The sequence below is a fragment of the Cavia porcellus genome, unplaced genomic scaffold (assembly GCF_034190915.1).
Source record: "Cavia porcellus strain 051 isolate PalLab524CR breed Dunkin Hartley unplaced genomic scaffold, mCavPor4.1 scaffold_18, whole genome shotgun sequence".
Lineage (NCBI taxonomy): Eukaryota > Metazoa > Chordata > Mammalia > Rodentia > Caviidae > Cavia > Cavia porcellus.
In genome coordinates, this window is record NW_026947501.1 from 31,030,716 (window position 1) to 31,054,774 (window position 24,059).

The window sequence follows — 24,059 nt, forward strand, 5'->3', positions numbered from 1 at the left end:
GATGTTCTGTACTCAAATATCTCACTTGTCTACCAATAAAGATCCATTTGTAAAATGAAAACAAAGACATTTTTATTTATTTACACAGAAAAAAATCCAAGCCGTATTACATGAAAAAAATCCAAAAGCATACAGACAAGATTTGGATCAATGTAGGTATTATTATATAAAAGGAAAATGCATTTACTCACATAGACACAGAAAATGCCTAAATATAGAACAGAGTATTAACAGTGATTTATAGTTAAAAGATTTATTGCTAAATTATGTTTCTGGAAAGAACAGAAGCCAACAGATAACACCATAGTGGGAAAATATAGATGGATGGATAGGATAGACAGATATATAAAATGCAGAAATTAGATGAAGTCAATAACCAAAAAACTTAAAGAAGAATTAAAAAATAATTTAAATTAGTATATTAATTAAACTGTATAAAAAGTATCAGCAAAATTAAAATTTTTAGAGAACAGCATTTGTCTTTACACATATATGCATATTTTGGAGTATATAAATGAATATACAGTGCTTACACATGCCACACAAATATGCATGTATAAAATATTAGTATATTTGCATATAATTACTTAAAGCTCTATAAGTTATTGGTAATAAAAATAAAATGTTGTAACTTGATGAAATACAAGTAAGTTTGAGAACCTTGGGAGAAATTTTTGCAATAAAATGGTGAATTACTGATATTCATTAAAAAAAAAAAAAAGCAACCACTATGGTACTGGTTAAATCAAAGTAAAACCATTTTGTAAATATTTCCCAAAGAGAACCTTGATAATACACAACAGAAAGAGAAAAATAAAATTTAGAATAATAATCATATAAAAACAATTGTCTAATTATATAAGCAAATATTTCCCTCAAAATTAATTTTAACTCAAAAGACATAATCCAATAAAAACAATGATGTTTATAGAAGCTAAAGTATCAGCAAACTAGTTTAAAACCAACTATAAATCAATACAAAAAATGAACTACAGAAAATGAACTACAGATGTTCAAACATACACTCAAACATGGAAATTATATATGTCATTAGTAATCAAAGGAGTAAATGTTAAAAAAATATACACTGACTCCTTACTGAAAAAGATTATTTTCAAAATGTAAAACAAAAAATAAATTACAGTGGGAAAACAGATTTAAATGTCATTATAAATTGCAAATTATTAACTACACTGGAAAAGACATAAGTTCAAAAGTTATCATTTGAAATTTATTTTAAAAATTTGATACAACTAACAAAACAAAACTGGAGCCCATGTATAGAAAGTAATATTTCCCAACAACTAAGATTTGGTGCCAGTGGATACTTACTGCTATAAATACACACATGATAGAGTTAACTAAAATCAAGTTTACAACCATTTGTTTATGTTAATTTGGGGGCAATAAAATATGCTGTGTAGATGGTAATAAACTATACATGGTGTTTTCTCAACTATATAATGTGTTTCTCAGTTTTGTTTTTATATATTATCAAAATTATTTGAATGTGAACTTTAAAAAGGTATATAAGTTTAAAAAGTTTAACAAATATATACATATTTAAAAACAGGCCATGACAAAGTCCATATCATTCTATAGATTTACATTCTAAAGCTGAAATGATCTTATCAATCTTTCCATACAAAATTCTACTAAGAAACTTTTTTTTTTATTTAAAGAAAGACAAAACAATAGAAAAAGGGCAGAAATAGTACACACTTTAAAAGAAAAGAAATATACAGTAATAAATTACTAGTTGATATATACATATTGTCCCCCCACAAATAATTGTTCAAGATACAAAGTGGAACATATAAATGGGAATTCAACCGAGGAAATTGCAAAATATTCTGTTCAAATACCCAACAAAAACTAAGTAGATGAGTATCAATCCTATACACTTAGACATGTACACATTTATCCATATCGTCATTTATGTTGAGAGCTAACAAAACTTATTAGATTAAAATTCTTCTGAACAAAGATTACTAATACTGCTGGATTTCACATCGTAACACTCTGGAATCAGCACTGGGTACTGCAATGCCCCTCACTTTCCTTCAAAGTATTCGTTCATTTCATCATGTGTCATGAGATCAGTTCTCATAAAATGTTTATACATTTTACGCAAGTATGAGTTTTAACATGAATTTCTACCCTTTCTATATCAGGAGAAACAGAACAAAGCAGGACAGAACTAAATATATTCCTATAGACACATAAAACTAAAAAGACATATAAAACTGCTGTATAAGGAGTTCTACCATGGTTAACTTTCTCAAAGAATAGCTCCCATGCAGGGCATTCTGTGAACCCCTATAATCCCATCACTGGGGAGGCTGAGACAGGAGGATCACTGTGAGTTCAAGGTCAGCCTGGGCTACTGAGTGAGTTCAAGGTTAGCCTGAACTGCATAGTGAAACTCTATCTCAAAAAAGACACCCCCCCAAAAAATAAAGAAAAAAGAAAGAATGAAAATAAGGAAAACAGCTCTAATTAAGAACCAGAAACTATAAAGTAATAATATTTAGAAATAAAATAATTATTCTGAGTTACTATCCATTATGCTATTATTTATAAGACATCAAGTGAAATGCTAAAATTCAAAGGTAGTTATATGTTATCCTCACTTCAGTAAACTGGACTCAAGCAGGAATGGCAGACAATTAAATAAATAATCCCTGAAAAGAAAATATAATACCCTGGATATATATTATAAAATACTGAACGGTGGTCTTTCAGAGAAAAACAGGGCAGTATGACCACAATGATTTCAGCAATGGCTTCTTTATAAAATGATACTTAGGCAGATAATAAAGAGGACAGTAACATTCTACAGTTGGGTGTATAAAATTAATTCACATGAAGCAGTATTATAATAGGAAAGACAGGGAAAGAGGCCAGTGTGGTGTGTGGAAGTCTCTTAGATGGAGATTTGGAAGCAAGCAGAGTATGACATGATGATCTGGGATGGCAGAGTCCATTTTCAGGGCTCCTTAGGTTATTGTTATGAGGCTGGTTCTCATCCTATGAACAAGGAATCCAGTGAAAGTCATTATGTCAAAAAGAAGAAGAGGAGACCATCTGTTTTTAAAAAATGTACCTTGTTTCCTGTGGACTACAGATACACCAGTGAGTTTGGTAGCACTAGAAAAGTGAGAAGAAATAAACATATTTGAGAGATATTTCCAAGTAAAAATTAGAAGTCATGATTATTTTTTTTCTTTTTGTAATCTTTTTTATTTGAATGCAAGAGTAAGATGGGGTCACGATTTCTATAATTCTGACCTCCCCAAATAAGAAAGTTTCATTTAAAGCACAGGAAACATGGGAAAAAAATATGTTTAGAAAAGATCTTATAGTTGACTTTAGAAAATGGACTAATGGATCCTCTTAAATGAACTCACATTTCAAATAAGTCATGGCTATGTGAATGGGGACCATAGAGAAGCAGATTTAACAACAGAAAAATACCCTGTTCATCTTTAGTGAAAATATCATGTCATACTATATAATTATTTTTTTGTACCAGGAATCAAATTGTGGACCTTGTCCTTGCCAGGCAGGAGCTGTGCCACTGAGTTAGATCCTCAGCAGGGTGCTTTATAAATTTAAATGAGAAAGAGACAGAGACAGAGACAGAAACTGAAACAGAGACAGAGAGAGCGAGAAAGGGTGACATAGAAGTGACAGCAAAGAAGCAGCCATAAAGAAAACATCATACTATTCAGGTAGAGGGAACTGAGGTTACAAAGGGTATAAGGAATTGTCCTAAGTTTAGAGAATTTAGAGTCTCAAAGAAGAGAACATTTGAAGAAAGAGCAGACCAAGTGTTAAATGTTAACAGAATATCAAAATAAGGAAGAAGAAAAAACAAAACAAAACAAAACACTTTTTTTTTTTTCTTTGAGTTTTTGAGAACATATCTCACTATGCAGTTCACGTTGGCTTTGAACTCACTATGGAGCCCAGGTTGGCCTCAAACTCACAGGGATGCACCTCTTCAGACTCCTAAGTGCCAGGATTATAGGTGTGCGCACATGGCAGGGGCCAGTTTTAATTACAAGTCAGTAAAAAGTTTAGGAAAAAAATGTTTGGATGAACACGTAGGCCCTGATGACAGACTGTAGAGAGTTAAAAACTGAATGACTAATGGGGAAAAGTAGAATAGGGTAGAATGTTTTGGATTTTTTTTTTTTTTTTTTTTAAGGTAAGAGAAGAACATGATAGGGAAGGATAGAAGAGGATTTGGCTTGAGGAGTAAATTCTGCATTGTTTTTAAGAGGTTAAGTGTCAAGTATATTTAGAAGTTCAAGAAAGAGGTAGAGGTTAGGGTCAGCAACCACAGAATATGAGCCTAATGTAGTGTTCAGCTTTTGGGAATAAGATTTTACTAACAGATATATTCATTCTTCCCACATTTCCATGTTTTTTTTTTTTTTTTTTTTTTCATGATACAGCAATAAAGTTGAAGTGACAAAGACCACGTGGCACAATGTCTATAATACTATCTGTTCTTAGGAAAAGTTTGCTGACCCCTGACCAAGATCAAAAGTTAATTGTAGTATATAAGCAAGTGAACCCTAACTAAGAGTACTATGGATTTCAGAAAGTTCTAGCTGAAGGATTTATTGAGACATAAATACTATTATACTATGGGAAATAGAACACATAATTTGAAGATTATTTCCCTCAATGATTTTTTAAAATTCATGATTATATTAGCAATTATAAACAAGGGTAATAAAAAATACTGATAGACAAAAATATAACCACCATGAGGAAATTTACCACCATGAGGAAAAACCTACGTCTAAAGATGCAACAATTTTTTTCTTCTTTACAAGGAAATAGCAAAAAGGAGCTAACAAAGTGTATTACAGTTCCATGTTCAGTGGTCTGTAGAGATTATGTGGACAAATATAAGTAGACAAGATGTTTAAACTTGATAACTGGTACATAAATTACATTGCAAAACATTTCCACATAATGTGTGTGTTTCCAGGAAACTATAACCAATAATCTGACTCAAGTGCAGAAAAAAAGATAAAAACAAACCTGACTAAAATTTATAATTTTTCTCACCATTTCCAAAAGGATTCTACCAAGGCAACATTTGATGGCTGCTGTTGAACATGGTTTCAAAGAAAAACAATTCACATAACCATTTCATGGCTTGAAAATGTTGTGGGTAAATACAATTCAATGATAGAAAATATAACATTGAGGCTCCTTTTTAACAGAGAAATAAAAGTTATAAATAAAAAAAAGTAAACTCAAAAATGATCTATCTGGAAAAGAACAGCATGAAAGAAAAAGTGTATTATTCTACAAATACAAAGAACGTTTAATATTAGAAAATAAAAATGTTTAATTGACAATATAAATACTAAACTGGGATAGAAGATATACCTTACACCAAACAAGAAAGAAAGAAACAAAAAAAGAAAGAAGCAAAGAAAGAGAGAAAATGATAAAACTTCCTTCAGAAGAATTCAGTGTCCATCTTGATAAGTTTCTATTTTATAATGTGCCTGTATTTACAATAACTTTGATAAGATTCCTCAGTTCAATGTTTTCTAAACTGCTACAAATACTAACATCAAGTACAATTTTAGTGCCCCTAACTAAAAATGCATTTTCATTGAATAAATAAAAAAAGAAAAAGGACAAGAATATGATAGGTAGCTTAATGTTAAAAACAAAGAGTTGCTCAACATCATAATAATTATTTCACCTTTTTCTAGATTAATCAGCTGAATATGAAAATAAGAAATGTAATTATGAAGCTTATTTTTTAAATTAAAAATTAGTTTTAAAAAACATAAGAATCATCTATACCTATAAAATTTGAAAATAATGAAAATATTGATAACTTCATATACATGCATTATATTTTATAATATTATAAAGAATATTAAAATAAGTAATTTTATATTTATAAAATAATTATTAAAATAATTTTTATGAGAGTTAGAAGAAAGATGTGATGTAAATGGATCACTGTAGATTTATGTTATTCATTACAAATTTTGAAATAATTTTAAAAATTCCTATTACTCAAAAAATTAACTCCAGAGTTAAAATCTCAATGAAAATGACATTCATCTTTGTTGAAAAGAAAACAAATACAAAATTTTATTTCAAATAAAAATGGTAGGGAAAAATTAAAAGGGATTGTTTTTAGCATGTACTTATAAAACTATAAAACATAAAATGACATGTACTTATAAAAACTAAATTATATTGTAAAACTACTATGGTGTTTGAAGACATAGTTCTGACATTAAGGAATGAATTCATGTGCAGATGTAGAAATATACAAATCACTTGGATATGTGGATATATTATTATGTAAAATATGCTGAAGAATTACAAGTTTTAGTGGGAAGGTAAGTACATGCTCTAATTTGGATAGCATATGTAAGCATTTTATAGAAATTAAAGATTAAATGCAGGGCTGGGGATTTAGCTCTGCAGCATAAAGTTTGGCTTGGCATGTACAAGGCCATGAGTTCGATCCCTGGTACCAAAACAAAACAACAACAACAAAAATCAAATGTAAAACTAGGTGTACACAGAAAATGACCAAAGAATAAAATGCATGTTTGCTATGTCCATAGTGGAAAAAGCCTTTTAAAACTAAAAGCAATGTAAGAAATTATAATGAAAACTCTTTTTATTATTGATATCAAGGATGGTTCGTAAGTCCTTATCTCAAAATGAGAAATCCAATAGCATCAAAGGTAAAAACAAACAAAGTTTCTATTGAATTAAATTAAAAATGTAAAAATTAAACTCAACTTGTAAAAAAAATCAGATTTGAACTGATATTTCTATATATGGTAAAAAAATGGGAATTCATACACATTTGGGAATACAAAAGGAATATACTTAAAAATAATTTTGCAATAGAATTAAAAGATTAATTTTGTGCTTTTTAGAATGTATCTATCTTAGGACGTCAATTAAATCATATTTGCCACAGTGAAACAAACTAGCATTAAACAGAGAAAGGCTTAAGTATAAAATTTCTTAGTAATACAATTGAATATAATAATATTATTATGGGTGTTTCTGTCCAGGGATAGAGGTCTGGGAACATGAGGTAGCCCAGGCAATTAGTGACTTACCAATACTCTGTCTCAATATCTAAAAAAAGGAATTCATATATACATATATTTTTATAGATATAGCTCAATAGGAGGGTCTGGATTGACTACCCAGCACCAAAAAACAATAGCAAAACAAACCAAACAAAATGAAGATGAATAAAACTGACTTAAATGATTATTTATGATAAAATGTGAATCTTAAAGGAGGATTATACAAATGTGCACAGTCTCCAGTACCAGCTTAATTTCATATAATACCCACAGCCATATATATGAAATAGAAAGAAATGTGCCTGGATTTCTAAGGTATTATTATTGTGTATGAATGTTTTTGCTAGTTGCTTTATTTTACTTACAAATAATTACATGATTTAAAAATTTCATCATTTAAAAAAGAGATCATTTTATCTTATGCTTAATAAATAATAGAAAATAAGTGAAATACATTAATCCAAAAATGATACTCTTTCATATTTCAAGATAAACTGTATCTTTTTATTTGTTTAGTTTAAAGCTCATTGAAAATGTCTGACAATACTGCATAATAAACTGATATATTTCCTTATATAATTAATCATGATATTTTAATACATTTTTAGAAAAGAAAATCTCAATGAGAAGGAGAATTATATTTTCTTTGTATTCCAATGATCCTTGTCAATCTTCATGTTTTGTTGAAGAATCATCTACATACTCTAAAGGAAAACATTATGCTAAATTGGAGGGAAACATGTTGTATTGACTTAAATTTATTTATTACCATTCAGATTGTTGAGAAAAAGACACCATTAGTAGACAGAGAAATAAAGGTGTACTATTTTGTATAAAATGAAAATTGTATATTCCTTCTGTTTCAAGCTTCAAGATTGGAAACTAAGATGTTTTTCAAATATAAAATAAAATAAACAGAAAAAGAAATTTTTCTTTATCCAATGAAATGTCTCAAGGACCTGAAACGTTGAACAAAGTAAGGTCCAAACTAGCAGTTCTGTGGTTACTCTTGTCTTTATTCAGCAATTGAAGAGCAGCCGTAGTCAAATGCAATTTCTAAATGTGATACTAAACTGAGAACCAGAAATGGCAGTCCTTGGTGCCACCACTTTATCTCCACAGACAAGAGGGGGATGGCTGCCATCCCAACAGCAAATTCAAAGACATAGTCACAGTTGGCTGACTCACAAGAGACAGATGATGTCAGGGAGTGGATCACAATGCCTCTAGAAATGAAGTAAAAGAATCATGTACTAAAATCTTACTTAGCCTCCCTGAGTAGAAAGGTCTCAGGTTGAATCATCACCAGAAGAGAGTCACAAACATATCATTTGCAAATTGGGCCATTTTATAGATTCAGATCACATGAATGAAAGTAAAGGCAGACCCCTAGCCTCATGCACTAGAAATAATTCATACTCTAAACCTTTCCTTTCAAGGCATCCTCAAGGGATCTGCAGCATTTTACTATAAAGACTGTGTGCAGAGGAATGTGAAATAATCAGATTTTTGATTGCTACATGTAACTCTGACACTAATTCCTGAGGATTCAGAACATGATGTGATCCTACAGTCAGAATAAAGGTTTGTGAAGACAGTGTTGAAAGAAGTTTCATCTCTGACCTCTTACAGGGGTCCAGTGAGTCCCTGAACCAACCCTGTGACAATTTCCTCGATCACAGAATAACAAGTGTGATAAGAAATACTCAGCAAGAGGAAGGTTTCCTATATTGGAGTAATTCTGCTTCAATCACAAAGAAAACCAGTTGTTTTCTCTAGAAACATGGTGGGGTTTTTTTGTTCAGGATATACACCAATATTGTCATTCATCCCTGTGTAATATCACAGCAAGGTTTTATAAGAAATAGTCTACGGAAACTTAGACATATATTTAAGTTTATAATATAACTTATGGTGACAAAAATAAGAATTATGCTGTTATGTTTCTGTAAAAAAAGAGGTCATTTTATATTGAATAAATATAATTATTGTAGAATCAAAGCATTTATATGTATATATACATTTTTATATATGTAGTGATAAATTTGTCAATATATATATATATATACACACACACACACACACACACACACACACACATACACACAATTATATATCACATACTTGTATAACTTTCAGTGATTGGAATACCACATGCATCATTGTGACCTGATAGGATTGTATTCCTTAGTGATATGGTAATCATTTCAGCTTGTGTCAGTACATTCTATAATGCTCACAAAAAGACATTTTTCAAGATGTATTCCTGACATAGCAATGACTACACATATACAGTACATACACAGTAAACTGCATATGTATATATATATATATATATATATATACACAGTGTACATGGATACATATGTGTACATATGAAAACATATGCATATCTGCTACAGGATTATCAATTTTTAAAATTATTAGTTATCTATTCATTCTATAAAGAACATTAATACTTTGATTAAAAGTGGTATTTTAAATATGTAAGCATATGGAGAATTATAACTATTTTCACTTAAAAATGAATTTAAGACCAACAGCTTATGAAATTGGGATTCTAAAATTTATTTCTATAACATATTTCTTCTCTAGTATGTAAATAGAATTATAGACGCTCCTTTCTTATAATGAATAAAATGTTCAGCCAAGGAGGCATTTTACAAATCTGAGATATTACTAAATATAACTCTGTCTGATACCCAAACTGAATTGTATAGGTCAAACAAGGGCCTGAAAGATCGGATGTATTATACACTGCTGTAAAAATGTAACCACAATACTAGTTTCTACATCAGGAATCATTATAAACATCTTTATAACTAATAATAACAATGAATATAATACAACCACATCATATTTTGCATTTTTCAGTAGACAGAAGGTTTGTAATTAATCATCACTTATATTTACACTGAAGCTTTTTATGAAAGAAATCAGAGTGGTTTTCAAATAATAACTCAATGATCATTTCAGTAAGTTACTTGGAAAGCTATTATCTCAGTTCAATAGATAGAAAAATTATATCACAGAAAGGTCAGATACATATTTACTTGTCCAATATTAGAGAAATAAAGTGATTCAGTTTCCAATCTGAGACCTCTTCCACCCTTTCATCTGACCACTGGACCAATGCAGTATTGGTCCATGCTGTGGTTTGGCCATCAACCTAAGTTATTTCAAGGGTGACCTCTATGCTCTTACTTTTACAGATCTATAAACACAAAATACACTATCAAATTAATCATCTAAGGTGACCTGACAAAAAAAGACAGTGACATAATTAATTTATATTTCCATTTAAAGTCATATAGAAATACTTGACAATTGCTACTATCAATTTAAGTTGTAAATATTAAAAGATTTGATAATGAAATGCATTAGCAAATTCAGGACATAATAAACAGGTAATAATTACTGGATTTTATTTGACTTTTAAGTCTATTTAACAACTTTATTAAATTATTAAATCAATCTTTAATTATTCTTAACACCTCCAATATGTAGGTATAAAAGACCAAATCAAAGAACCAATGATTTAATAAATGTTACTAGATGATTAAGTGGGAATTGAGAAGGCAAGCATAGAATGCATACCTAACAACTGTTTCTATTTATTTGTTATAATAAGTAAAATTTAACTGATTTATCCCATAATGCCCAATTATAAAAAGTAGATAAAAATAAGCGTTAACATTTAAAGTGAAATTATAAAGTGATCCTAAAGTAAGTAGCTTTATCTTCCCTAAATAAAAAAATTCTCTCACATATTTTTCTCTTTGTATTATATATTACTCAAGAATTAATATCTGTAGAAGTTTGCATTGACCTTAGAATTTCCCTCCTCAGTTAAATAAATCCATAGTTATACTTCTATTTGAAACTATGCATTTCTTTACTTAGATCCTTAGAATGAATTTTATTATCAACTCACCTGCATTCAACATACTTAGAAATATCTAAATATACTGTTATGAATAAATCACCCTTCCATTTTTTATTTAAATGAAATTTCAGGATTTATTAATGGTAACACATAATAATAATTAAAATTATAAATTGGCATCAGAAATTTTCAAATTAAAATCATTGTTTACACATTTCTCTAAAAATCTCTGATTAAAATATTTAACTTTCTTTTATTAAAATAATTTATGCATAAATATAATTGAGATGTATTATATGACATTTCTTGCTAGATTTATTGAGTATATTTTACCCTTCTCTTTGAGGCATACGTTTTCCGTAGATGATTAAAAATTAGAGTCAAACAGCAAATACAGTCTTCTAAAACATGGATTAAAGGCATCCCTAAACCAAGAAAACAGCCATCCAAATTGAGATATTGAAAGAGGCAAAAATGGTTACTTTTGCGACTTTAAATTCATCTTTTAATGTATTTGTGTATGTGTGGGTTTTTTGTTTTGTTTTGTTTTTGTTTTTGTTTTTGTTTTTGTTTTTGTTTTTGTTTTTGTCTCTTTGAGACAGACTCTCATTATGCAGTTCAGGCTGGTCTTGAGCTCACTGTGTAGCCCAGGGTGGTCTCAAATTCACAAGGATCCTCCTGTCTCAGCTTCCTGAGTGCTGGCATTACAAGACTGAGCTATGATGCCTGACTCTTTTTCTAGTATCTTTGAATTTGAAACAAATCATACAGCTGAACAAGTTATTACAGAATTGTGTGTGTGTACATGTTTTAGTAATCTAGAAATATGTATAAAAGCTATATGGATGTCAAAGTGCATATTTCTCTTGAAATGCAATATTTCAAAATTACTTTGACATTCATATTGTACAATAACATTAATATAACATTAAAATATTAGGATATTTACATTTTCAAACAACTTCCATTGTCATGTGTTTATTGATTTGCTATCTAAGCATCAAGTTGGATTTAATGTTTTGTTTTTATTAATTATAATTCCTCATATATTTTTTAAAATATATTTTGGAACTTTGTAAATATTTTCACCATTTTCCAAAAATATTCTTATGTGCATCAGCTTTGCTGTCATTTAAATCCAAAAATTTACTTGTAAATTTTATAAAGTATTTGCTAAAGTCAAATATGTTATTTTTCAAAGGGATTCTTTTCTCATAGTTTACACTTATCTGGACCTTTATTTCTCTAGATAGTGAAAACGTTTTAAAAATCTTTGTATGTATCAAGCAGTTTTAAGCAGCTATTCATATCAAACCAAATGATTCTCTTACTGTGGAAAGTGCCTAATGTTTCTTAACTTAGAAAAATTGATGGCTTATTGGGAGGCCTGAGAAAAATAGCCTCAACTTATTTCTTGCCTTTTAAGAATTTTGAAATTTTATTAAACTGATTTACTGAATGATGATTCTTCTGGTACTACGAAAAGCAACTTCAGTTTTCAAAATGTATTTAAAATCACTTAATGATTTCACTAATCAAAAGACACACTAATTTTTCAAATTGTTCAATGTCTGATTCTTTTGCAGGTTGGGACTCTTTTATGCTGGGATAATGAATCATAAAACTCTAGAAACCTGAAAATTCAGACGACTCACCATGTCCCTTCTGATAATATGACTGAACAAATTCTAAAGCTAAAACAATCTATAAATGCAATTCTTGGCAGAAAAAAAAAATAACTATTAGATTTTACTGAATGCAAAAAGCTTTCAAAAGAAACATTCTGGAGTTATGTGTGGATTACTGAGATATGTCTAAAGCTATCTATTCTTTTCCCCACAATCAGAATTTTCACATTAGTGTCTTAGATAGCAACCAATTAGCCAAGCTTTGTCCATGAGATGCTAATATCTGCTAATTCTAGAAAAAGAATTGAACCACTTTAGTCAATTTAAAGATCTTTCCTAAATTAGTCGTGTCAGAACCTCCTGGCAGCTGTCACTCTTCACTACCAGGTGTGAATTCTAATGAAAACACTCTTTACAAAGAGATTTGACATGAATCAAATACAGCCAAGCATTTATCTAAGGCAAGCATCCTTTTGAAAGCTTTAAAAATCTAGTAGTTATTTAGCAAAATTTAAAAGAAATGTCCTGGGTGTGTCTAAATGCCTACACTTGTACACCTGCATATTTCTATGTAATATTACATATTTTCCCCTAACGCATGAGGAGTTGTGTAACCGTTCATGTGAATATCCTGAGTTTTAATTACTAAAGAAGTTTCTTCTTTTTTTCATTGACAGTGAATAAAATTGCTTGGATTTTCCCCCCAATCTCATTTTGCTTTTCTTGGTCTGGAAAAAATTACATAAATATTACAAAATGTAGAAATGAGGATTTCTTCAGATTGGGAAGTAGTGTAGTAGTGGAATACACTCATTTGAACAATGGGTCAAAGAGAAGTGAAATTACTAGCCCAAAATCACCCCAAAAATGGTAATTTCCAGTATAGATACATATTTCAATACCTCAAATATTCTTTAAAGATGTTAGAGGATGTACATGTAAGATACTTTTAATAAATGTTAGATGTAATTAAACTTTTACTTTAAGAATTACATTCCTGACTACAAAATCCCACTAATTCTAAAATTCCAATCCAAGATTTTTTCAATAATATGTCAAATGATTAAAATGGATATAATTCTGATGAAAATTATTTGTATATATCATTTCCCTATTCTTTCTGGTATATATATATATATACACACACACATATATATGTATGTGAGTGTACCTAAATTTATATATGCACAGACTCACTAAAAAGTACACACCTGTATTCATGCATGCAAATATAATCCGGAACATGCAAAAAAGAGTTTCAATTTTACATTTTACTGTGATATAGTAATCAATCATCTAATATAATTTATTGTGTGTAGGTCTGTGTTAGTACCATATTAAACTTAATGATACTGGGCTTGTATAACTTAGAATTTTGTTTCAAAATTACTGTCCTTGGAAATATATATGATATATGCAAAATTATCAAATTTCAAATTGACAACAGAGAAATAAATATTACACTTTATCCCACTAGTTTGAACATGGTCTTACACCTTGAATAAATATAAATATACATTTTTAGAAATAGCTTGTGACACTCATATCAGTGAAATAAACATTAAAATAATAAATTCACAACACTTTTCAAATTTTTGAAGAGTATAACCAAGTATTAAATATTTTGAAAATATTTCCCTGTATTACCACCTTAATTCTCATTTTCTTATTAGCAATACTATGAGATCACTACACTTTAGATATTACTTAAATTTTAAAATGCATTGGGTATAAAATTTCTTTATTGATTTCCTTCCTTTTAATATTTCACCAGTTTTACTTTTATTAAATTCAAAAGATACACAGAAATGTTTACTTTTGCCCCGCGTTAATGTTGATTTCTTTTAAAAATTTTCTCGTTACCCTCAGCTGATAAGTGCCAAAAGTACGACATTAAAAACATTTATAAAACTGTACAAAATTGAAAGAAGTATTTGTTGTTCAGTGTTGCAACTTTACATCTTTGGAACACTCTTAACGAGAAAACTATGCAAGTCTTCACAAGCTACTTTCAATAACTTTCAATTTTCTGTAGTTTTACTGACATCCTACTATATTATCGGCTAACGTGTTTTGTAGCAATTCTCTTTTCTGATTTATTTTTGGGGACAAATCAAATCGTTCAGTATTTTTGGGGACAAATCAAATCACCCAATACATTGGCCCAAAGTATGAAGATTGAGATGTATATGTATTTGTTCTATTTGTTAGATTAATCACATAAAATTTTCATGGCTATCTACTTTAGTCTTCTTTTATAGCTGAGAAATTTTACTAAGAAATTATAGTAGTCTCTCTTAATATGATATATGCATGAGGGCTTCTGAAACTCACAATGAGACCATAATGAGCTAAAATCATTTAATTGAAAATTGTGTAGTATATATGTGTTTTCTCACAGATGCCCTTCTAATGAGAAATCTCAACATTTTTATTTTACTCTTGAAAAAAAAGATAAAATGAACAGTTTAACTATATTTATGTCATGATAAGTGAATATAGAATTAGGTGGTAAATATTATTTTTAATTTAAAGCACACTTTTACTCAAGGCATGTCTTAGAAATTAATGAAGCTGCTATGTTTTCTAGTGAACTATTTATGGCTTTTTTCATAGACATAGACTTTTCTATTTAAATTAAAACCCAACTTACCTCACGAAATTGTACTGTTAATATATTAATGGTTTTGTAGCTTATAAGCTGCCAATATTGGAGATTTGTGAGCAAAGATCTTGCTCAAATTCAACTACATTCACTGTTCTTAAAAACTAGTGAACTGGGAAAATGATTTCGATTCCTGGATCCATTCCGCAGAGGCATGTTCTCTAATAGGATGCTTTTCACTAGGAGGAAGTTTAATCTGCGGTTACAAGACAAAAAACGGAAAGGCCAACCTGGAATTTTTTTCTTTAAAATAATTTCTTGGTTTGTGTTTGATTATTTCTGTATCCACATATGACAATAATATATTTAACATTTTGTCAAAGAAGAGTGGTACCTGTAGAGATTATTTTTAAACATATTTTTTTCTTTCTTTTTTCTTTGCTGTTTTTGTTTGTTTGTTTTTTGTACTGCGAATTGAACTCATGACCATGCACTTTCCATGTCGGCCTGTGCCCAATGAGTTATATCCCTAGCCCAGAATTTGTTTTCTTTTTAAACAAGTGACCATTCACTTAAAAATGTTTTTACTGTATTTATTACCATTTCAATACAAGCAATTATGTTAAGTGGACAGCATCCTGTCTTCACTTGTAGGTCAGGGAGTGTGTGCTCTGTTCCAGTGGCTGCCATTTTGGCTTAACAGCACTGTTACAATATTTAATGGAATTACTCATTGTTTAATGCCTTCACAAGACTGGCATGCTCAACAGTGTTTGTGAATTTTATGACCTTAGACTGCATTTCTAAAACATATGGCATAAAAAATGTGCTTTTAAAACACACAAGTTATTGAGGAATATATTTTCAATTTTTTTTTTTTTTCCTATTATGGTGGTACTTAGGTTTCTTGAAGGAGTAATCTGTGTAATTTCCAATCTCTGGAAAAGTTCTGAACTCTCTGCTCTCAATTTCTAATCCTTTAACTGTCTTCGTGGTGATTCTAATAGAAAAACAACCACCATTGTATTTCAGCAGTCTAGAAAAAGAAATAATGAATATACCTGAAATTATTTTCCTTTAAGTGAAACACAAATATTCAAGACTCATACTAACATAGGATAAATATGTGTCACTTATAGTCACACAAAATATATCAGTATAGGCCTGCAAGAAAAACATCAAGCCTTGTTAGACTTTTTATAGAAATATTTTATTCTCTTTATTTTTAAGGGTAATTATTATACAAGTTTCTTTCAGGTGCTTAGTATCTAGAATTTTGTCTCTTATTGTCAATGATACATCCAGAAAAAGAGAGAGGAAAAAAAAAAAAAAAAAAACAAACTCTGAAGAACAATTCAGGCGATCAAATTGTACTGATTGGAGATTACTTCAAATGGAATGTTTTGTCTGAAAACATTTTCATTAACATGTGCATCTAGGAGTATGAAAATATTGGGATATATAGTACCAAATATCAAATTATATTTTCCAGCTGTTATAACTAACATTAGAAAGAGCAAAGACTTTCTAAGTGCTCATTAAAACTGTCTTTTGAAAAAGAAATCAACTAAAATCAAACACTAAAAGAGCATTCTTTCAACTCAACCTCTCTTCACTGGTTTATTTTAGCAACAAGGCCTTGGAGGCCACAGTCTTTGCACATTAAGATCAATGTTACCAATAAAAGGACAACTTACATCCAGTATTACTTATTGACAAGGTGCAGGTTCGTAACTCTTTCTACTCAGCATCATGTTCCTATATGTGACTTTTAAAATTAATCAGAAAATGGAACCAAACTAGTCTTCAGGTAAACAAGAACAGTATAACATGAAATGCATAATTTCATTTGAGACTATTACAGGATTCCCAGAACAAACCTTACTCCTTTTATTTATAAAGACTTGCATTGGTGAATTTTGGATACGGTTCATAAGAATACATGTCATTTCTTTTTGGGATGACAGCAAAACTGACAAACAGTCCCTGTTATGCCTGTCATTATGTTATTGCTAAATCATCCACAACATTGTGACCTGATATTAGTTATCAGGGACAAAGCCAAAACATAAGATTTAAGGTTCATTCAGATTACACACAAATATACACCACTGAAAAAACCACAGAAAAGTGATTCATGTTCCAGTAATTAAAAGAAAGATGGAAAGAAGGAAGGAAGGGAGGGAGGGAAGGTTGGAGGGCCAGGGGAGGGGAGGAAAGAGGAGGGCCAGGGAGGGAGAAGAAAGGAAAGAAGTCAGTACTGAAAAGCTTGATACAATTTACACATTAGACCTCTGACGTTCTCTTTGCTGGTAAATAGCTAACTTGCAGTGACATGGCTGTGAAATCCCTGTTGCATGCTTTCATCAAAACTAAAATTTACAACAAAATCAACACTTGGGTAAATTGCTCTTTGGTTTAAATCTTTGTTACCTCCTGGAATTTTGGTAAACTCACTGTTTTTAAATTAAGCCAGCCCCTCCTTTACTCCGTTACAAAAGTCAACACCAAGAACCACACAAGAATTTCAGAATGAAAAGAGTTTTGTTTGTGTATATGCATGTTTTTAAGTCCAACCCTTGTATACAAACTGTTAAAAAAAAAAGAAAAGAAAAAGAAAATAAAAACCGATGTTTCAACATAGTGCTTTATTACAACTTAATCTCATCCTTGAATGAACTTACTTCAAGTTTCAACCATTAAAATTTAAAAAAAAAAAAAAAAAATAAATAAAGCAGTCAATTTCCCGGTAGTTGTAATTTAATTAAGTAACCTTTCACACCAAGAAAAACCCCAAAAAACGAAAGCGTCATTAATCTGGCTAGTGATTAGAGACACCTCTAGAGCTTCAAACATTTACCTCTCCTTCCCCGCAGTAGAAATGCTTTTAGGAGGATCATGGTTCATACCTCACATTCCCTGGAGCCAGAGATGGTATATGTGCAGGGCCCAGATCCATTGACCGATATATCCATGGTCTCAGAGTTTGTAGGCTTGTAGTCCACATAATACTCCTGCAAAGGGGAGTTCATTTGTCTTTCAGACTCTCTGGCCTTTTTCCGCCGCCTCTTCATAAGAGAGTGCTGCTGGAGTTGCTTCATGCTGGCTGGGTAGCGTTTCCAAGACACATAGATAACCAGGAGGATCATGGCCACGGAGAGAAAGAGAGCCACACTCCCAGCAATGATTTTGTGAAATGAAACATGCTCATAATCTTGGTCTGTGCCAGGAATCTGAAACCCTGGGGAAGGGCTTGGTGTCTCAAAGCTGGACTGAGAGGCATCAGATTTGAAGATGGTAGGTTTTGGGATAATTAAAGGCTTCTGGGGAGTTTGGGGCGCCAGGTGCGATCTTTCTGTATTGACCACCTGGACTTCAGAACAGATGTTGTATGTTTCCACTGCGTCACTAACCTTTTCACCCTGGATGTGCTTAGGTCCTGCACATATCATGGTGCTCTCCTTATTTCCTTTAAAATTCTTCAGCCAGTAAAACAGAGGACAAATGCTCCGGCTGCATTCCCACATATTTCCAGACAAGGTGATGGATATGAGTGATATCCATGCATTGACAGTTTCCTGTGAGATGTTGGTGAGCTTGTTGGAATCCAAATTCAGTTTTTGCAAATTGGGGAGGCATTTAAATGTGCCCGGCTCAATTCCTTGGATGTCATTCCCTGATAAATCCAAGTTGTGTAAGGAACTCCAAGTCCATGTCAAGCCTTGGCTAATGGAGCGAATCCTGTTCCATTGTAAGTAAATTGAACGGAGATTGAAGAGACGTGGAAAATGAGCAAAGTTAATCTTGGAAAACTGATTGTGCTCCAAATGGAGCTCCTTTAATTTCAAGAGGCCAGCAAAAGCATTTCGGGATAAGCTCCGGAGACGATTGTAGCCCAAATCCAAAAAGTCAAGATTCCGACAGTCTTGAAAAACTCTTATGGGGACAGTCTTCAGTGAGTTAGACCTCAAGTGCAAAATAATAAGTTTCCGAAGTCCTTTAAATTGTTCAGATTGCAATGTCTGAAGTTTATTGTAGGAGAGATCCAGATTGCGGAGATTGGGAACTGGATGAAATGTTTTATTGTGCAGATAGGTAATTTTGTTGGAGCTTAGAATTAATTCTTTCAGTCGACGGATCCCTTGAAATGCATCTTCATCCACTGAGCTAATATAATTGTGGTCAAGATAAAGCCATATAAGCTGGTTAAGGCCAGCAAACTGATTGGATTTGAGCTTTTGAATACTGTTGAACCTTAAGGATAAGCCTTGTGACCCACCAGAAATGTTCTCAGGAATATCTGCAAAAGCGTGAGACTCACAGTACACAATTTTGCCATCACATCTGCAGTTCTTCGGGCAAGCTCTCTGAGCCCCCGTGAGCATAACAAGCAGCAGTGTAGGAAGCAGCACCAGAACCACACTCATGCCTTTCAGCTGCGTAATTAAATGGAAACCTACAATATTAAAAGAAGACAGATGCACATTGTGAAGCTATTAAGCTGCACCACCACCAGCTTACCCATATTGGGGGCATTTTGTCTAATGCAGCAATGGGACAGTTGATTTAGGAATACATTCAACAGTTAAGCATTATTTTCTTCAGTGTTGTATGTTTGCTATTTAGGCTTCGTTGTTTCTTGCTTGATCTTCAAATCACCAGAGTGTATAGAACCGAGAAAATTCTCTCCAAGTTTTGGAGTTTTTGTGTATCTCAGCAGTGAGAAGCACAGAACCTGTCTTTCACTGAATGCTGCCGGTATTTTAATAACAATAATATTTGACTAGTCACTGTGCTGAAAAACAGTACTGAAAGAAAGTATACTATCTCTTCTGAAAGAACAAAATTGTGACTTAGTAAACCTGGTACTTTGACATCTTTGCTAGTTGGGTAAACAGGATGTGATATAGCAAAGGAGCGTCAGGAAGCTGTCAAGGTAATACAAGTTTGTCCTGCTTGAAACTGTATGCTTATTGCATAATGGGATAGTAAGATACAAGCTCCAAAAAATGGCACTGGGACTAATATAGGCAGCCCGACTAATAACCATGTGAGTTTCTCTCTGTTTCTTAATCATCATGTACAATATTATTGTGTACTGTGCTTCTATGTCCAGTGATATATGACCTAAAGGCATATATACCCTTATGAGAGAACATTCCTAAGTTAAGATGGCCCAATTCTTATTAAATATCACATAAAATCCAAAACAGTCTCATGTATCAATTTGCTGTTATTTTTCATACAGGTGCTTCTACAAATATAAGAGACAAATAGGAAAAGAAACAGCAAACCCCTGCCCCACCATCCCTACCTGTTCAAATATCTCATTGACTTTTTTTCCCCTGCGTACATTAACTTCAGAAAGCCTGCAAAGTTGCAATTTATTGGCACTTATACTGCATTTCCAAGTCATTGCATGTTAAGGGATTTCTTTCCTCTGAATAGTAGGTTTATTATTTCTTAACACTACCATATACTGCAGTTCCCTTTTTTCTTTAATATTCATGTTTTTTTTTTAAGAGGCAATCAGCCAAACACCTAATCTAAAAACCCTCCTTCTTAGTCAAGTTTTATCTTTCTTTCTTCTTTCTTTTTTTAATTTAAAATTCAATCTTGCTTTCTGTCCTTTTGCCAGTTACAGACTCATTAAAATACATTCCAGCTCTCCCAGACAGGAGAAGGGGGGAAAAAAAGCCAGTCACACTTTAAAAAAAAAATAAGACTGGCAAATGACTGCTGGAAATTGGGAAGCTATGTTCGGGATTCAGCTTCAAAAATAAAACAACTTCTGTACAATCTCTTAAAAGTAAGGACCCCACCCCTGTGCACACCGGGTAAAGTGTTAACAACCTTTCTGACAACAACCAGAAGCGTAGCTAATATTATCAAGAAACAGAAACAAACACAGCGTTTATCTCATGCTCAATTCCCAATCTGTGGCTACGCAGACGGCAGAGACAGTCTTGAAGATATTTCTTTAGAGTCTGTGTAAGTCCGTGTTATGCATTTATGGATTTAAAAAAAACCCTGCAAAAAGGAAAATGATCTAAAAATATAATAGCAACTATAGTGAGTCGACTGGCAAACTCAAAGCCTGCTTTTTGCCTGTTTCCTTGTCTTTTATCAGCTAATGCCACAGCTTAAGGATAGGAAGGAAGAGGATCACTTTGCCAAGAAAAAAAGCAACAAAAGTTCACTTACCCATCCTTTGTCATCCAAAAAACGTCTCCCCCCTCTCTCAGCTTTCTTCTTATTTGGTCTCTCGCGCTGAAAGCACCACCACCTTCATGACACAGTGCGGCTGTCATTCACACCATTCTGGTCCCGCATGTGAGCTAGTAGCCCCACACAAACTTCCCCGGAGAGGACACGCAAAAATATATTTTAAAAAATCAGCACCGGGTGGGATGGAGGGGAAGGGATAGAGGAAGCTGTCTGGCGGGTGGGGGTCTCTAGGCTCTGAAGACCATTGTATAATTCACCAGAGACCCATCAGCAGTAATTGACAATCTGTGCAAAGAGCTACAGCCCATCTCGGAGGTTACCAACTTCTCTGTAAAAAGACAGGAAAAAAAGAAAAGAAAAGAAAAGAAATTCTTCAGAATACCTGGCATTCCTTATTCTGCTGGCTTTTGACATTCCCAGATAAAGCAATTCATCCTCTGGCTTTTCAGTTCTTGAAGCAAGTAGGCCTCCTGTGCTGTGTGAGACCCCAGTTTAAAAGCTATGCAGGCTAGGTTTATCCATTTAGCTGGTCAGGTTTAAAGTGTTTTGTAGCTGTGCTGAGAGGCAGCCCTTGTCTAATTCAGAAGGCTTTCCAGAGACTGATGAGGCTCAGAGCTTGTTGGTGCTAATGCTTGAGTTTGTGATACACTGAGTGCCCTCCGCTGGAGAAAACAGATTGCACATTAAAGACGGGAACAAGTGAGCTAGTCAGTGGTATGCAGCCTTCCCTTGCTCAGAAAGGGAAATTAAAGGCACAGGATCACATTTTTCCCCCTCTCCAATAGTATCAATTATGAAAGGTTTATGCCAGAAGGGTTTCTTCTAGAGACAGTATATAGTAAGTAAAATATTCCTCTAAATGTTAGGTGTTATGCAATTAATAGATTTTAAAACTCGCCTTGACCTCATTTATTTTTTTTTTAGCATGTCACAGGTGATTCAACATGATTTCAGTGACTGTAATAATTTCAGTTTTATTTGTTTTTACTGTTGGTTTGTATTGATTGACTTTTTTGAAGCCAGCTGCAAAGAGAAACAATCTTACTCATGGGAAAAATTTGATTTGGCCAATATTAATTCTAGTTACCTTTTTAAAAAATTAAATTCTCAGCCATTGAGTGTAGCACACCTTAGAGTCCATGTTTTTGAACATAACAGTTTAGAAAATGACTTTATAAAAATGTATAATTTTAGGCTTAAAGCATGTATCATAGCTACTATTTTACAAACTGTGAAGGTAACTAAGACAGGAAGAAAGGCAGGATTCCTGACTCAGGTTTTTAATGCAGTCACTTTTCTTAAACTCATACACATTTATATATTTTCCAATGCAAATCACATATTATAATATCTAATATCAGAGAAACAAAAGCAGTTCATCCTACATTTTCATAGACTCTCTCTAGAATTTGCACCATATCTTTAAAGTATGGACTAATGAACTTAAAGTATCTGAGATATATATTTTGTAAAAAATTTCTAGTTTCCTTAAACTTGTACCGAACGCATAAAAAGTATAATTCATTTTTTCTGTTTTGTTCCTCATGTTTATTTATTTATTTCTTAATTCGTAGGGAGATTAACAGCTCTTGGGATAATCCAGAAGAATGAACTAATAAAATTCAGAGAAAGATTCCTAGGTCAGCGAGCTGACTTAATTTAGCAGCTATAAGAACTTTAAGTGGATTTCACATAAACATACAGAATTCCTGAGGATCCTTGGAAAAGCATATTTCTAAAAGTGTTTTGGTTTTAGGTTATTAGCCAAAATATTAATAATTAAAAGAGGTTTATAATCTGAATAACACACATAATTTGACTCAGGTTTATGAGCAGGCAGTGAAAAACAATTGTCTAATTACTAAGTTTTCTCTAAGTACAGAAAGGGATAATATATCCCTCAAATATATCCTTTTCCCATTAACTGATACCTGAATTTTTACTTTAGAAAAATGTGCCTTTGGCTTACAGCTTAATACCTATTAAAATGCAAATGCATACCACAAGGGGTGACATTATTGTGTTTACTGAAAGAAAATATATCAAGGTAAGTGATACACACAATTTGTTCAATGCAGTATAGTTTACATAGAAAATAAGCTGCACCTAAATACATAATTCAAATGATAGATAATAAATTAATAAAATAATAAAGGATTAATGGTAAAGTCCACATGCTGCTCTTAAACTTGACAAAAAAAAGTTTAGTATGAGCTGACAAGAAAGTATGACTAATATTTATTAAGTTAGAAGATTAGAGGTAGACAACTCAAGTGCCAGAGGAAGATGAAAGGCAGTCAATTTCTCTACAGATTTTCATTTTTACATGGGTAAAATAAAATATTCAGAGCAGATTTGCCCAAAAGATGGAATTAGGATCCATTTGATTTTATCTTCTGTGGATTTTTGATCTGTGTTTTCTAATTTCTAAATATAATGAATATGTAGTAAGAATGATATTTATCCACATATGTGTATTAATTTCCTTTTGTTTGCAAGATATGAGAACAGCTTTTGATAGTAGATCAATATAATTTCAGGATGGCACCCACATTTTAGAAATTGACTAAATGTGTGTTTTGTTTAAAGTATCAAGATGTGAA

At 31.9% G+C, this 24,059-nt stretch overlaps 1 protein-coding gene across 3 annotated transcripts in view; it reads right to left on the reverse strand.

The window, feature by feature from the left end:
- The window catches only part of Lrrtm4 (leucine rich repeat transmembrane neuronal 4), a 653,653-nt gene extending 631,505 nt beyond the window's left edge, over window positions 1-22,148 (reverse strand). Inside the window, exons 1-2 of one of the 3 annotated variants that reach the window (XM_063229637.1) lie at window positions 21,839-22,147; window positions 18,138-19,684 (exon numbers count right to left, since the gene is read on the reverse strand). In XM_063229637.1, coding sequence (XP_063085707.1) covers window positions 18,138-19,684; window positions 21,839-21,845 — 1,554 coding nt within the window. In that variant the 5' untranslated portion in view covers window positions 21,846-22,147. Of the gene's footprint in view, window positions 1-18,088; window positions 19,685-21,432 lie in introns of all 3 variants that reach the window. The other 2 variants (XM_013151533.3, XM_063229639.1) reach the window with 2 other exon arrangements.
- Between the last annotated feature and the right edge of the window lie 1,911 nt (window positions 22,149-24,059).